Raw genomic sequence first — 16246 nt, forward strand, 5'->3', positions numbered from 1 at the left:
TAGCCCTCTACGAGCGCCAGTCATGAACTTGTAACTATAATCAAGAAAAAAATGCGTCATTAACTTTTCATGTTTATTCGATATACAAGCTGAACCCCTGTTGCTTCCCCGGAAGATATTCATCCTACACTACTGGCCATTAAAATTGCTACACCACGAAGATGACGTACTACAGACGCGAAATTTAACGTACAGGAAGAAGATGCTGTGATATGCAAATGATTATCTTTTTAGAGCATTCACACAAGGCTGGCGCCGGTGACGGCATCTACAACGTGCTGACATGAAGAAAGTTTCCAATCGATTTCTCATACGCAAACAGCAGTTGACCGGCGTGGCCTGGTGAAACGTTGTTGTGATGCCTCGTGTAAGGAGAAGAAATGCGTACCATCACGTTTCCGACTGATAAACGTCGGATTGTAGCCTATCGCGACTGCGGTTTATCGTATCGCTACACTGCTACTTGCGTAGGTCGAGGTCCAATGACTGTTAGCACAATATGGAATCGGTGGGTTCAGGAGGCTAATAAGGAACGGTAATACGGAACGCCGTGCTGGTTCCCAACGGCCTCGTATCACTATCACTCGAGATGACAGGCGTCTTATCTGACTGGCTGTAGCGGATCGTGCAACCACGTCTCGATCCCCGAGTCAACAGTTCTACGACGTTTGCAGCAACATGGACTATCAGTTCGGAGACCGTGGCTGCGGTTACCCTCGACGCTGCATCACAGACAGGGGCGCCTGCGATGGCCTACTCGACGACGAACCTGGGTGCACGAATGGCAGAACGTCAATTTTTCGGATGAATCCAGGTTCTGTTTACAGCAACATGGTGGTCGCATCCGTATTTGGTGACATCGCGGTGAACGCACATTGGTAGCGTGCATTCGTCATCGCCATACTGGCGTATCACCCGGTGTGATAGTATGGGGTGCCACTGGTTACACGTCTCTGTCACCTCTTGTTCGCACTGACGGCACTTTGAACAGTGGACGTTAGATTTGAGATGTTTTACGACCCGTGGCTCTACCCTTCATTCGATCCCTGCTAAACCCTACATTTCATAAGGATAGTGCACAACCGCATGTTGCAGGTCCTGTACGGGCCTTTGTGGAAACAGAAAATGTTCGACTGCTGCCCTGGCCAGCACATTCTCCAGATCTCTCACTAATTGAAAACGTCTGGTCAATTGTGGCCGAGCAATTGGCTCGTCACAATACGCCAGTCACTACTCTTGATGAACTGCGGTTTCGTGTTGGAGCTGCATGGGCAGCTGTACCTGATCACGACATCCAATCTCTGTTTGACTCAATGCCCAGGCGTATCAAGACCGTTATTACGGCCAGAGGTGGTTGTTCTGGGTACTGATTTCTCAGGATCTATGCACCCAAATTGCCTGAAAATGTGATCACATGTCAGTTCTAGTATAATATATTTGCCCAATGAATACCCGTACATCATCTGCAATTCTTCTTGGTGTAGCAATTTTAATGGCCAGTAGTGTATATATCTTCGCTGTACTGGAACATTAATACAGGATTGTCTCTCACTCTGAGTCGTATTCATGATAACTGATCTTGGGACTGTGCTGTAAGTAGTTAAACTTTTTTTCCAGCGTACTGTTTTGTGTGATACTAGTTAGTAACATTTTAGAACAGTACCCGCTTTCGTTGGAGATGCATTCTGCTTTCGATCGTATTCGTGTTAATTCTATTTGATCACAGGTCTTCAGCCACCGTCACCATTTCGTGATTAACTTCCGTTTAGAACTGTTCGTCTGCTTACAATTATTAGTCACTTTCCCTCAAGTACTGTTTTCCATTCGAATCAAAAGGATTTACTTCATTTCTGACTTTATCAAGACTTGCGCCCTCTTATGTCAAATAAACTTAATACTCACTGAGCCATGGCTGGCTCATACTATGAGTTGGATTAAACCTCCATTGCTATAGTGTGTTTAGTCTCCCTCGGTTATCGCGATTACGCTGTTACCCTCTCCTTCTGTGGCTGGCAGCAGCGGCGTATATCGATATTGGCACCTTGGACTATCCTTGACCTGGCGCTTATAGTTTCCGGGTTGGCGGTGTGCGAGGAGTCGTTCGGTTGGAGTGGAACAGTGAGGAATTCTCGGCGGGGTGTGGTTTGGCCGGGCCCGCTGGCTGTCTCTACGCGGTGTCGGAGTGTGTGGCGCTGTTCCCATTGCTGCGAGGTACGTGGTTCAAAAATGGCTCTGAGCACTATGGGACTCAACATCTTAGCTCATAAGTCCCCTAGAACTTAGAACGACGTAAACCTAACTAACCTAACGACATCACACACACCCATGCCTGAGGCAGGATTCGAACCTGGGACCGTAGCAGCCTCGTGGTTCCGGACTGCAGCGCCAGAACCGCACGGCTTCCGCGGCCGGCTGAGGTCCGTGGCTCACCGATCCTGGAAAAGAAAGTTGAGTTTTGATTCAACCTACCAGCAAGTCAAGACTATTCGGATTGTGTCATTTGGAGTTCGTTGTCGGCTGTTGAGATATTCCGTCAAGCAACAACGTGGTTTTCAAGTTGGAAAATTCTAGCCACATTCCGGTGGAGTTCCACTGTATTTGGTTATTTGAATTGAAGTGCACCAGCGGGATCTTCTGCCTTGCGGACGTTATCGTTCCGGTTACCTGCCCTGGCCATTTATGTGAATTTCAGGCAGTGTAGTTTCCCCATCGTGTTGTTGCTGTCCAGCGCGGTGTGTGTTTTGACATCGCAATATATGTTTGACTGTGGGCGCCAATATCGCCTACGTTGTTCCGTTGAACTCCCTGTTGTGCCCTGGTCGCGTGAAGTGGAAGTTACCTTGTCAGAGGGTCCGTTGACTGTCTGTCGGTTGGGTTGTCGTCGGATCATGAATACTTGTACCGACTACCTGTCTCACCTAAGCGATCGTTAGTGTTTGAATTCCAGGCTCACCCTCGAAGATCTGAGCGCCCTTGTGTGTACTGCCTTTTTTAAATTTGTTCTTGTTGTTTGTACTTGTATGGCTTCTAGCCGATTTTTTTAAACATTAAGGTTGTTTTCCCCTTAAGGCCTAAGATTCTTTAGGCCTTCAGCCTAATTTAAAGAACTGTTTCTTGTAAGACCTTTGGCATTTTAAAGGTTTTAATGTTGAATTGTAGGTGTTGGGCCTTCAGTCAATTTTGAGTTTGAGTTGTTTTGCTCTTACCGCCTGCAGCCTAAGTTAAAGAACTGTTTCACATAAGGCCTTTGGTATTTAAAAAATTAATGCTATGGAGTTTAAATGTTAGACCTTCAGCTGATTTGAATTTAACTTGTTTGCTCCTGAAGTGTCTGATTCTTTGGGCCTTCAGCCTAACTGTTTTAATATAAGGCTTTGCCTTTTAAACTTCTGTTTTGGTTGAGTTTTCCCTAATTAAGAATAGTTTTACGTTGACCATGTTTTTTTTTTAAATCAATGTTGTTTATCCTTGAGTGTTTGGCTTTCAGCCGATTTTGAATTCAAAATATTTGTTCTGAAAATTTCAGATTCTCTGGGCCGTCAGCCTAAATAAAGAACTGTTTCAGGATAAGGCTTGCATTTTAAATTTCTGATTCTGCTTGCATTTCAAGTTATTAGCCTTTAGCCGTTTTGAAATTAAAGTGGCTTTCAGCGGATAATTAAGTCCCAAAGATTAAAGCTTTGTGTTTAATTTTTTTTTTTTTTTGCTGTTGTAATGTTTTACCAAATAATCTACATGTACAGCTACATCTACATCCATACTCCGCAAGCCACCTGACGGTGTGTGGCAGAGGGTACCTTGAGTACCTCTATCGGTTCTCCCTTCTATAATAATAAAATTGTATCTTCGAGTGTAACTGACAGCCCCTTATTTTGGCCCCTTTCCACATTTTAAACTACCTGTCCGGCCCTGCAGGTTAAGTTGGGCGTCTCACTCACTGTATACCTGGGCCTTCACTTTGTAACCACCAACGGCGGGTACTTCATTTGCATCCTTAATGTTGTCACCCTTGCTTGTCATTTCACGGAAGGTTGCTTTTACTTTTCTACACTCGGACTCAGTCATTCCTACGATCATTCGTTTTCCGAATTATTCACGGTTTTCCTGGAGCCTTTTCGCCTTGGCTTCACTGAATTTCCTATCTATTTCATTTCTGAGTGATTTATATTGCTGAATTTGTCTCTTTCCTTGAATATTTTTGTATTTGCTTCTTTCGTCGACCGTGTCCTGATTTTGCTATTGCCGCTATTCAATCGTACTGCCTGCTGGGTTTCTGTTATCACAGTATTTATAGCCTTAGATAACTTAAAACACGACTTATCATTCCCCAGTACTTCAGTGTCCCACTTCTTTCAACACTAATTGTACCGGCATTCTTTTAAATTTCTATATACTTTTCGTTAATACTGAATTGTGATCTGACTCTTGCATATCTGCTTCTGAGTTCGCTTTGCAATCCAGTATCTGATACCGAAATATCTGTATGACCGCGATGCAATACAGCAGAAATCCTCAAGTGTATCCAGTTCTTTTAAAAGTATGCCTCTCCTCTTGTAGTTTTTGAAAAGAATATTTTCTATTACTAGCTGAAATTTAATGCAGAGCTGAATATTCTCTCTCACTCTTATTACATCTTCTATTCGTTCCCCTTCTGCCTTTTTCAACGCGAATTATGTGCCTGATTGGAATTTATTAACGTCGACTGCAGACGAAGTATTTTCAAATTTATTCAAGAATTATTCCGACCTTTCCTTCTACAGCTCCTCTTTTGCTCACAACTACTTTTGTGAATTATTTCATATTTGTGGTACACAAAATGCAAAAAAATAAATCAACAAAAACCCATAATGAGATTTTCATTCATCAGCGGAGTGTGCACAGATATGAAACTTCCTGGAAGATTAAAACTGTGTGTCGGACCGAGACTCGAACTCGGGACTTTTGCCTTTCGCGGGGAAGTGCTCTACCAACTGAGCTACCCAAGCACGACTCACGACTAATTAATGAAAAGTGCCAGGTCAGCCACGTGAGTGGTAAAAGGAGTCTGTTAAACTTCGGTTACACGATAAATCAGTGAAATGTAAAGGTCGTATGTTAAATTAAATACCTAAAAATTAGAATTACGAACAAGTTAAATTGGAAAGAACACGCAGAAGATGAGGGGAAGCTCAATCAAAGACTGCGTTTTATTGGCAAAACGCTTAGAAGGTGCAACAGATCTACTAAAGAGACTGTTACCAGATAGGATTAACGGAGTACTCGAGAAACTTCAAGGCAGAGCAGCACGTTTTGTATTATCGAGAATTAAGAGTGTCACCGACATGACACAGGAATTGGGGGTGGATATAATTAAAACGAAGGCGTTTTTCCTTGCGGCAGAATCTTCTCTTGAAATTTAAATTACTAACTTTCCCGAATACGAAAATATTTTGTTGACGCCGACCTACCGAGTGAGAAACGATCATCACAATAAAATAAAGAAAATTAGAGCTTGCACGGAAACATATAGGTGTTTGTTTTTTCGCGCGCGCTGTTGGGGACTTTAATAATAGAGGTTGAACCATCTGCCAGGCACTTAACTGTGATTTGCAGAGTATCCGTGTAGATGTAGATACACGACGAATGGTCACAATGTTTCTCGAAGGGGTCGCCCGCAAACCTTCGCGCACATGCGGCTCTGGCTGCGCGATAAAAAGATGCTGAATGTTGCGGCTGTACAAAATCATCACAAACCATAAGTGGACTGTGACTAACGGTAAATAATTTGTAAGCACCGTCGTTTTAAGTGAGTGTATAAAAAGGGCTTCGTGAGACGGCTTTGGGAGGACTCTGCAGAATTGTCGGTTACTCGCAGTTGAATAACTAATCAACGGGATTAAGAGGAATGCCTTGTGAATCGATTACGTTGCTTACAATAATATATAATGGAAACACATAGGTGATTGTTTTTTCGCGCGCGCTGTTGGGGACTTACATAATTGAGGTTGAACCATCTGCCAGTCACTTAACTGCGATTTGCAGAGTATCCGTGTAGATGTAGATACACGAGGAATGGTCACAATGTTTCTCGAAGGGGTCGCCCGCAAACCTTCGCGCACATGCGGCTCTGGCTGCACGATAAAAAGATGCTGAATGTTGCGGCTGTACAAAATCATCACAAACCATAAGTGGACTGTGACTAACGGTAAATAATTTGTAAGCACCGTCGTTTTAAGTTAGTGTATAAAAAGGGCTTCGTGAGACGGCTTTGGGAGGACTCTGCAGAATTGTCGGTTACTCGCAGTTGAATAACTAATCAACGGGATTAAGACGAATGCCTTGTGAATCGATTGCTTGCTCATAATAATGTTAAAATAATTCGCAATTCACTAAACACGATCAGCGTATAAGGGTGAATTTGTTATGTTAAATTGTCGATAATAAAACGAAGAGGTGAGGGTCGAAAAGGGATCTTACACAGCTGGACCTAATGTCCAGAGAAGCTCTCGGACGTCGTAGTCGAGAGATAAAGCTCATATGTGCAAAGCGGAATGGAAACCTCGACTTGGTCTCTGACTTTTAGGCCTGCCTTTTAATGTAATGTTCACGTCTCAGTGATGTCGAGGTTCGTCAGAAGAGACGCCTCTTTGTCATTCCACGTTAAAACTTGACGTCCCTTTCGTCCGGTTGGATAAATGTTCAAATGTGTGTGAATTCCTAAGGGAGAAAAGCTGCTTAGGCCATCGGTCCCTTTACTTACACACTACTGAAACTAGCCTATAGTAAGAAAAACACACACACACCCATGTCCGAGGTAGGACTCGGACCTTCGGTGGGAGAGGCCACGTAGTCCGTGACAGGGCGCCTCAAATCGCGCGTCCCGGTCGGATAACGTGTGATAGGCACAGGCAAGCCGCAAAAGTGGCGTCCAACTGAAAGCCGTAGAACCACACGAAAAAAAGAAAAGAAATCTTAAAATTTGAGATAAACGGATGCCAACATTAGGAAGTTTTTTCCTGAAGGTATTTCTCTCAGTGTGAAACGTCGACGCCAAAAATGTCAGACGGTAGAGGTTCAAAATGGCTCTGAGCACGATGGGACTTAACATCTGAGGTCGTCAGTTCCCTAGAACTTCGAACTACTTAAACCTAACTAACTTAAGGACATCACACACATGCAAGCCCGAGGCAGGATTCGACCGTAGCTGTCGCGCGGTTCCAGACTGAAGCGCATAGAACCGCTCGGCCAATCCGGCCGGCTTTCGTTAACACATTCCCAGTTTCGGTCTATAATGACCATCATCAGATCTGTTTTATAAAACCAAAGTCCTAATGTACTGCAGCCATAGTGGCTTTTCGTCCCAAAAAAGAGTCAGCATAACCGTCCCTGCTGACTATTCTGTTCGAAACTTCTTTGGTTTTGGTGATGAGGAATGGCGCCATTCCTTGCTCTCTCTTAGTTTCTGGTTGGTGGAAGGGAACCCCGTTCCCAGTAACGATTCTTGCAAGGAAGCCATCACCTCCTCGTTCAAAGGGCCGAAGAAGTTCTTCACAAGCATCAACACGTCGTTCTCTCATTTCAGGAGTCAGCTGCCGTGGCACCCATCTTGCAGACACTTATTGAAACTGGAGCACATCATGCATAACGTGGTGTGCTGACCCATGACTAATCTGTAAACAAGCTGCAATGCCATCAGTCACTCGGCACACACATCCATGCCCGAGGTTCCAGACTGAAGTGCCTACAACCGCACGGCCACATCGGCCGGCGACGGTAGAGAAATATAATCTTTTGACACATTTTACACTGAAAGATTGAACATTAGATCGGTAAACAGCATAACTAATGAGGTGCTGAATCGAATTTACGGGAACATGTGGCACAAGTTGACAGAAAGAAGGGGTCGTTTGATACGACACTTACGGAGGCATCAAGCAATAGTCAATTTCATAACGAAGTGAGGGGAAGACGGAAATCAAGGTTTGGACACAGTAGGAAACTTCTAGTGGGTGTCCGTTGCAGTAAACTTATGCCAAAACGAAGAGCCTCGCACAGGTTAGACTGGTTTGAACCAGTCTTCGAACTGCAAGACGACAATGACACAGGAATATATTTTTCATATCTTGCGGTCTTCACCTATACGCGTTAGGATCCCTGTTACATAGGTGATATTTTTCAGATTTTGACATTTTCTCTTAACACTTTACCGTCCACACGTCTCGTATAAATAGATTCGCTTTGCGCCGGCAGCGCTAATTCGGATTACTTGGCTTGTCGCCGGCCGTTCTTGACGTTATAATCTCCCGATAAACTGTTGTTACTAATCTCTTCGATAGTTCTCGTAAGTGCTCAACCTTGTTCCCCTACTTTCATGAAATTTCGTACATATAAATACGTAAATAAGTGCAAAATTTCCAGAATGCCAATAAAACGCAGTCTTTGATTGAGCTTCCCCTCATCTTCTGCGTGTTCTTTCCAATTTAACTTGTTCGTAATTCAAATTTTTTAGGTATTTAATTTAACATACGACCTTTACATTTCACTGATTTATCGTGTAACCGAAGTTTAACAGACTCCTTTTACCACTCACGTGGCTGACCTGGCACTTTCCATTAATTAGGCTCAATTGTCAATTTTCGCACAAATCTCTTTTCTAAATCCTTTTGCAATTCTTTTGATCTTATAATGGCCTTACTAGACGATAAACGACAGCTTCATCTGCAAGCAACCTAAGACGGCTGCTCAGATCGTTTATATAGATAAGGAACAGCAGAGGGCCTACAACACTACCTTGGGGAACGCCAGAAGTCACTTCTGCTTCACTCGATGAATTTCCGTCAATTCTGATCTACGAGCTATGACCTCTGTGATACGAAATCACGAATCAAGTGGCAAAACTGAGACGATATTTAATAAGCGCGCAATTTTGTTACAAGCCGCTTGTGTGGTACAGTATCAGAAGTCTCATGGAAATCTAGAAGGTACAATGTTTTCTAAATCCGTGTGACAACAGACCGTTCTCTTCGAGGAAATTTATAGAGTTCCAACACAATATATGCTCCAAAATCCTTATGCATATCGACCTTAACGACATGGGCCTGTAATTCAGTAGATTACTCCTACTGCTGTGACCTGTGCAACTTTCCAGTCTTCAGGTACGGATCTTTCGCCGAGCGAACGGTTGTTTATGATTAATGATGGAGGTATTGTATCAGCATATTCTGAAAGAAACCTAACCGGTATAGAGTCTGGACCGTAAGACTTGCTTTTGTTAAGTGATTTAAATTGCTTCGCAACTCCGAGGGTATCTACATTTAAGTTTTGTTGGCAGCTGAGGTCGAATTCTGGAATATTTACTTCGTCTTCTTTGATTAAAGATTTACGGAAGGATGTGTTTAATAACTTTGCTTTGGGAGCACTGCCTTCGATAGTAATTTCTATTGCTATCGCTCAGAGAATGCATCGATTTTGTCTTGGCGCTCTATACATTACATACGACCACAATCTCTTTGGAGTTTCTGCCGGGTTTCGAGACAAAGTTTGATTGTGCAAAGTATTATAAGCATCTCGAATTGACGTCCCTGCTAAATTTCGAGAGTCTGTAAAAGATCGCCGATCTTGGATATTTTGCATACGTTTAAATTTCACGTGCTGTTTAGTTGTTCTGACCCGTTTTGTGTACCAAGGGGGAACAGCTCGGTTGTTTGTTAATTAATATGGTACAAATCTCTCAATTGCTGCCGATACTATTTCTTTGATTTCGACCCACATCTGGCCTATACTTACGTTGTTAATTTTGACGGAGTGGAGATTGTCTCTCAGGAAGGCGCCCAGCGAAGTTTTATCTGCTTTTTTGAATAGTTATATTTTTCGCTTATATTTGGAGTATTTAGGGGTTACAATATTCAGTCTCGCCACGACAACCTGTTTTCAGTAATCCCTGTATCCATTTTAGTTCAGGATTATTTGTTGCTAAGAGGAAATGTGTTTTCACAACCCTGAAAGCAAATCTTTCTAACTGCCTTACCAGTTATGTCTTTTTCAGTTACTTTACTAGTTTAATAGAATAGAAACATGCAATAGAAGACAAGAAGCACAGTGCACGAATTTCGCAACTCCTGCGACATCGGAAACAGACACACAGCGACACACCTCAGAACCTTGAGTACATCCGTGATTTGAATACGAAGTAATTAGATTAAATAAAACTGATATAGTGATCAAAGACTGGAATAAAAAAACATTTGACAGTGTTGGATCACTGTTCATATACGCGACTACGTCGCAGCCGGTGAGAATGTCGTGTGACGAGGGCCTCCCGTCTGGTAGACAGTTCGCCGGGTGCAAGTCTTTCGATTTGACGCCACTTCGGCGACTTGTTCGCTGATGAGGATGAAATGATGCTGATTAGAACAACACAACACCCAGTTCCTAAGCGGAGAAAATCTCCGACCCAGCCGGGAATCGAACCCCGGCCCATAGGATTGGCATTGTGTCACGCTGACCACTCAGCTACCGGGAGCGGACATCTTAAATAAAATATATCCTCAACATATATATGAAATACCCAAACGCGCAATTAATATTTTTTATTTGGCAGTATGATAACTTCACGTTACTGCCAAACGAATTAAAATTCTGATATAACGTATTGTCTTATTGCTAAGGAAACACGCTATCGCAGTTGAATTTTAACGTTGTGTTGAATAACGTATAAAGAAACAGGTTCAAATCTCCTTTGAAAATAGCTTTCTATCTCCTAGTACGATCTTGTATTTAAAACTATGACTAATTCGAAGCCAAATCCTAAATTCTTCACAAATGAAAGCATCCCAAGTCTTCAATTCAGTCTAAAATTTTATTAGAGTGTATTTTATTTCATTAAGATTCTTGCATTTTCTAAAGCGATCAAGGACCTTTTAAAATTTTTTCACTTATTCTAGAGCATAATTACTTTAGCTTCAACAACAAACTGTACCAACAACATGATGGTTTGGCAATGGGAAGTAGCTTACCCGGATATTGGCTGACATTTACATCAACCATATAGAACAAAAATTATTCTCAACCAACCAGCACATCTCAAACCAAATAATCTACTACAGAAGATATGTTGATTATACAATCTTGCTTTTTGATGGTACAAGCAATGAAATAGGTACACTAGCAGCAGATCTAAGCAAAATGCACAAAAATATTAAATTCACAGTTGAACATGAAGCTAATAAAAGCATTAACTTTCTTGACCTGAAAATTTGCAATAGTCAAAATAAACATCAGTATAGTATTTACATAAAACATACCGCACAGATGTCAGTATTGAAAACTCATCTTACCACCACCGTCAACAAAAAATGGCATATTTCAGAACGATGCTACACCGAACTTAAAAAAGTACCAATGAGTGACACAGACCAACAAAATGAAATCAATATAATTAAAACAGTTGCTCATAATAATAGACATAAACCCACAATAATAGAAAAACTCCACAACAAAATGCAGACAAAAACCACAGATACACTTCACAGCAGTCACTTCAAGCCAAATCAGTGTGCCACTGAAGCCAAAACTAAATGTGGTGCTCTCCCATACAAAGGCCCACTATCATACCAAATAGCAAACATATTTAAAAAGAAAAATATCGCAATCAGCTTTTCCACAAATAATAAATTACAACAAAAAGTAATGCATGATGTAAATACCTCCAAGAGCCCCTACCCTAAAACAGGAGTATACAAACTCAAATGCGATACATGCCCAAAATTCTACATTGGACAGACAGGCAGAAGTTTTGAAATTAGATACAAAGAACACATTGATGCTTTAAGACTTGGTAACTTGAATAAATCTGCATATACAGCTCATATTGCTGAAGAAAACCATTCAGTGGTAAACATTGAGGACAACATAAAAATTTTACATCTAGCAGAAAAAGGAGCCATTATGAATATATTAGAAGAAATATAAATACACACACCCAAAAACAGCACCTCAGACTATATCCTTAATGAACAAACAGAGTTAGCTAACACCCTTTAACTGAAAAATTTCCAAGAATTATTTTCCAGTCTCCAAAGCAAATAATATTAGTACACGTATCTGCAGATCAAATAGCAAATTTATTTGTTACTATAATTCTCATGATGCTAAATGTAATTAAATAATGTACTATCAACTCAAAAAAATCAATGTCTTTGTATTAGTGTAAAAGGCTTTATAGTTGCGTAAATGAATATTTGATCCTTTCCAAACCTAGGACGTCATCGTCAAATGTTACGATATATCATAGCATCTTTGATATATGTTTGTAAGCTCTTTGTATGTATCAAAACATGTGCGTGGCTGAAATCTTCTCAGTGACAAATCTTAAGTGTTCAGTGAAAAAAAAAAATGCGTGTGCTACAATAAGAATGCAGTGGAAATGTATTCACATCTGTTGGACGAATGTTATGAAAACAAACACTCCAAACGGACATTTCACGTAAGTCACATGCAACAAAGATCTGTAACGCAACCATCTATGTGTGGCGTGTTTATAATTATGTATTATTTATATTTTAGGACAATTGATCTGTAAAAAACATGCCACATGTCATAAAGAAAGCGTGTAAACCGTCAGAGGATGAATCACAACGATTCGAAAAAGGTAACGGTAGCCTTTGAATAAAGGAACTGAAAGTAAATTTGTGGCTGGTTGCTGTCCTAAAATCATCAACATTTGTCTTCAAACAACAGCCACGGTCTCCATCATGTCATCATACAACAAAATTGCATAAATAAAATTATCCTAGCAGCTCACCTAATTCTCGGCATTATCCCACAGCGAAACATTTGAGATACTTTTCATTTCTAGTCTGAACAGTTCATCGTACACATTTCCCAAGTATGGCTACATCCGTAAAAACACTTTCAGAAGATACTTACAACATCCAAATTTGTATTACATGTTAACAAATTTATGTTTTTCAGAAACGCTTTTCTAGCTATCGTCAGTCTTTATTTTATCTCCCCTCTACTTACTTTGCTACCCGAACAGCAAATCTACTTTACTGTCTCATTTCCTAACATAAATTACCTTTGTTAACCGTCTTACAACTTGTTTGTAATACACACTCTATTCCGAGCCATTACTATCCAAAGTCCTTTGCATTTCTTCAAAGAATTACAGTGTCATGGACAAATCACAAAGCCATTACCTCTTCTACGTGATCTTCAGTTTCCTTACTACCGCTTGCCTTTCATAGCCTCCTACCCTTAAAATGCAGTCTGGTTTCTGGTGTAGAAGGAGCTCTGTTGCCTGTATTTTATTCGTTGTATCTTCAGAATTTCAAAGAGTGCAGTCTAGTCAATGAAGCTCTCTCTTAATCTACAAATGAATCGGTGAGTTGGAAAAGAGGTCATATCCACTTTTTTAACAAAAAAGGAAAAACTACGTTAACTAGAGATAACTGATCTTTGTATCTGCAAGCATCTTTTCGTATAACAAGGAGTCGTATCGCATCAACAGGAGCGCTCGTCTGTTGGGTACTGAATTAGGAAATGGCATGTCCATTTAGTCAAGGGGATAGTGGACTTCTTACAATAAAAAGAAGAAGGTAGACGAGGTGAAGAAAATTTTACAATACATACCCGACGAGCAGGAACCATTTTATAACGGTATGTCTCAGTAGCCAGCGAAGGATGGACAAAATGAACTGTACCGACCGTTGTCTGCGCGCTTTCTTTCTTTCTCTCTCTCTCTCTCTCTAGTTTTTTCTTGGCTCTATTTGTAGTTTGGGTAAATTCTAAATAAGTATGCTCCTGCAACACTGTTCTCTTGCTATAAAGAATATGAATAATATAAACTTGAGTAAGACAATCCTTTGGCTGCAAAGAGACCACCTCACTCGCATCATCAGGTTCGAGAAGAGCCATCTCCAGTACGCGCAAATTCTTCAATCTCTATTACTGACCACAGTCGACGGCAAAAGTATGCTGTAATAGAGTACACTGTTCAGCCCTAGGGCCAGTTGCTACAAGGTAACTCCACAACACCACGCTTAAAAGCCGGCCTCTGTGGCCGCGCAGTTCTAGGCGCTTCAGTCCGGATCCGCGCTGCTGCTACGGTCGGAGGTTCAAATCCTGCCTCGGGCATGCTAGGGGACTGATGACCTCAGATGTTAAGTCCCATAGTGCTTAGAGCCATTTGAACATTTGAACCACAATTAAATCCGTTGTGTACTAAAGCAGGCTTTTGTGTTTCCAGAAAAATTTACTTTCTGTGACATAACTTAGATTCCAACCAGCCGATTCACATACTATAAATGAAGCTTTGCCCTTTTTTTCTCAATGTATCTTCCTAGCCGCATTCTCAATATTTCCTCTCGTGTTCCTGCCTTTTTCTGGAAACCAGAAATGATATGTGGCTATGTCATCTTCTTCCAGTCTACAGCATGAAAAATGTCTAATCAACATGATGATAATGATCAGATGAGTTTTTATTTGGATAATACAAAGCACACAGAAGAAACATTGCGTTGACGGCTGATTGCGATAGTTTCGCCCACAATATTCATTTTTTAGAGACCATCACAACGAGGAAGTCGGTCTTCCAATGGAGGATCCCTCAGCTTGATTTTCTATCCAGCAAATACTCTCGGGCTCAAACATATGAATCTGGCCGGAAGAGAATCCCCTACCACCAAAACACGACTGTTCTTCGGAAAGTAAGGAACGATCGGTCGCCAAATAAAAACCACAGGTCGGCTGGGCAGTGTCTCTAGTATGCCCGTCGATCGAGTTACGTCGTTCGTTTTTGTTCTGAACACACAGGGAGCACATAAAAATACCTAGAACCATAGTGTCTCCCGCCAAGTACGAGGGCCTGGTGAGAAATTTCGCCTGAAGCTATGCAGCCAACATTACATAACTGTCGTGCGTTTTCTTCTTAAAGACAATCCTCAGTCGCATTCTGCAGGGGCAATGAAGATGCTCCTGAATCGTTTTCAATTGGAAATGTTTGGTTACCCACAATACAGGCCGTAATTGTCTCCCTCTGAGTTTCATCTGTGCTCACATGAACAAGTGACTATGAAGACAACATTTTGGCACAGACAATGAGCTGTAGGCCAGCGTAGAGAATTGGCCGAAAGCACTGGCAGTTATCTTCTATCACGAGGAAGTTGGAAAGTTGGTACAACGCCATGACAAACGTCTAAGTCGGATCGGCGGCTATGAAGATAAGGAACTGGAAGTTGTAGCTAATTGTTGTAAATAAAACTTCTGATTTTCACTGCGGTTTCCATTTCGCGACCTATCGTTCCTTACTTTCTGAATAGCCCTTGTAATTGCTGTATGGGGCGTCTTGTTTGCAGACACTAATTTTAGAGGCTTGTCACAGGGCCAGAAAGAGTTGGGCAACATTATAGCAAAAATTTTGCCAACAATGTTTAGCATATATTTACAATAACTTATTATTTGGAACTCTACATTAGTTGCCTTTGAAGATGATTTGTGACAACAGTTCAGTTTGAACAGGATAAACAATAACTACTAGCAACTGAAGACTATCTAGTTTGGCTCTAATTGCTGATGACTGTAGGCATGGTGCGGATGGTGTCTTGAAGTGTTATTGGTATTGTCAAATAGTGTATTGATGCAAACTGCTGAGTAGAGTTGTGTGTCAGGTTGTATCCACATATGCTGGATGGGTATTCACTTGGGAACTGCTCGAGTGATTTAATGTGGACGCATGAAACATACCACGCTTCGCCTCCTTGCTCCCTCTGTTGGAGGCCGCCCATAACTCACATGCTCCTGAGAACTAGGCAACTCGGCGCCTCGGCAGAGAATACCTAAGGCGTGCGACGTCGCACAGAGACAGAACACACACTGGCAATACCAAATGGTGACGGATGTTCTCTGTTTCTCTCTGTGCTGAACGGATCACTAAGCTGCCCTCTAGTTTGCAGACCAATCTAACACAGCACAAGTTTCCCTAAACAACACATAACTGTTATCAGAAAACATATGCAATATTACGTAAAAACTACACTGAACTGCACAGTAGTGGGTGCCTCATATTAGAGTTTATTTCCATTCCATTCGCTCTGCACTCTAAAACAGAAAAAAAAACGACGCACCAGTGAGGAATTATCGGAATGGGACTGAAATCTGTAGATGTGATGTACATGTAAAGACAAACCACATGTTGTATGATTTATTTAATAGAGCGAGCTTCACAAATTGACCATGTCAGTAACGCATTCGTGTACTTCTGACCCCA

General features: G+C 41.5%; 1 protein-coding gene across 1 annotated transcript in view; it reads right to left on the reverse strand.

The window, feature by feature from the left end:
• Positions 1-20: 20 nt before the first annotated feature.
• The window catches only part of LOC126293215 (uncharacterized), a 120674-nt gene continuing 104448 nt past the window's right edge, over positions 21-16246 (reverse strand). Inside the window, exon 3 of the mRNA XM_049986338.1 lies at positions 21-34. Coding sequence (XP_049842295.1) covers positions 21-34 — 14 coding nt within the window. The remainder of the gene's footprint in view (positions 35-16246) is intronic.

Source organism: Schistocerca gregaria, chromosome 10, assembly GCF_023897955.1.
Source record: "Schistocerca gregaria isolate iqSchGreg1 chromosome 10, iqSchGreg1.2, whole genome shotgun sequence".
NCBI lineage: Eukaryota > Metazoa > Arthropoda > Insecta > Orthoptera > Acrididae > Schistocerca > Schistocerca gregaria.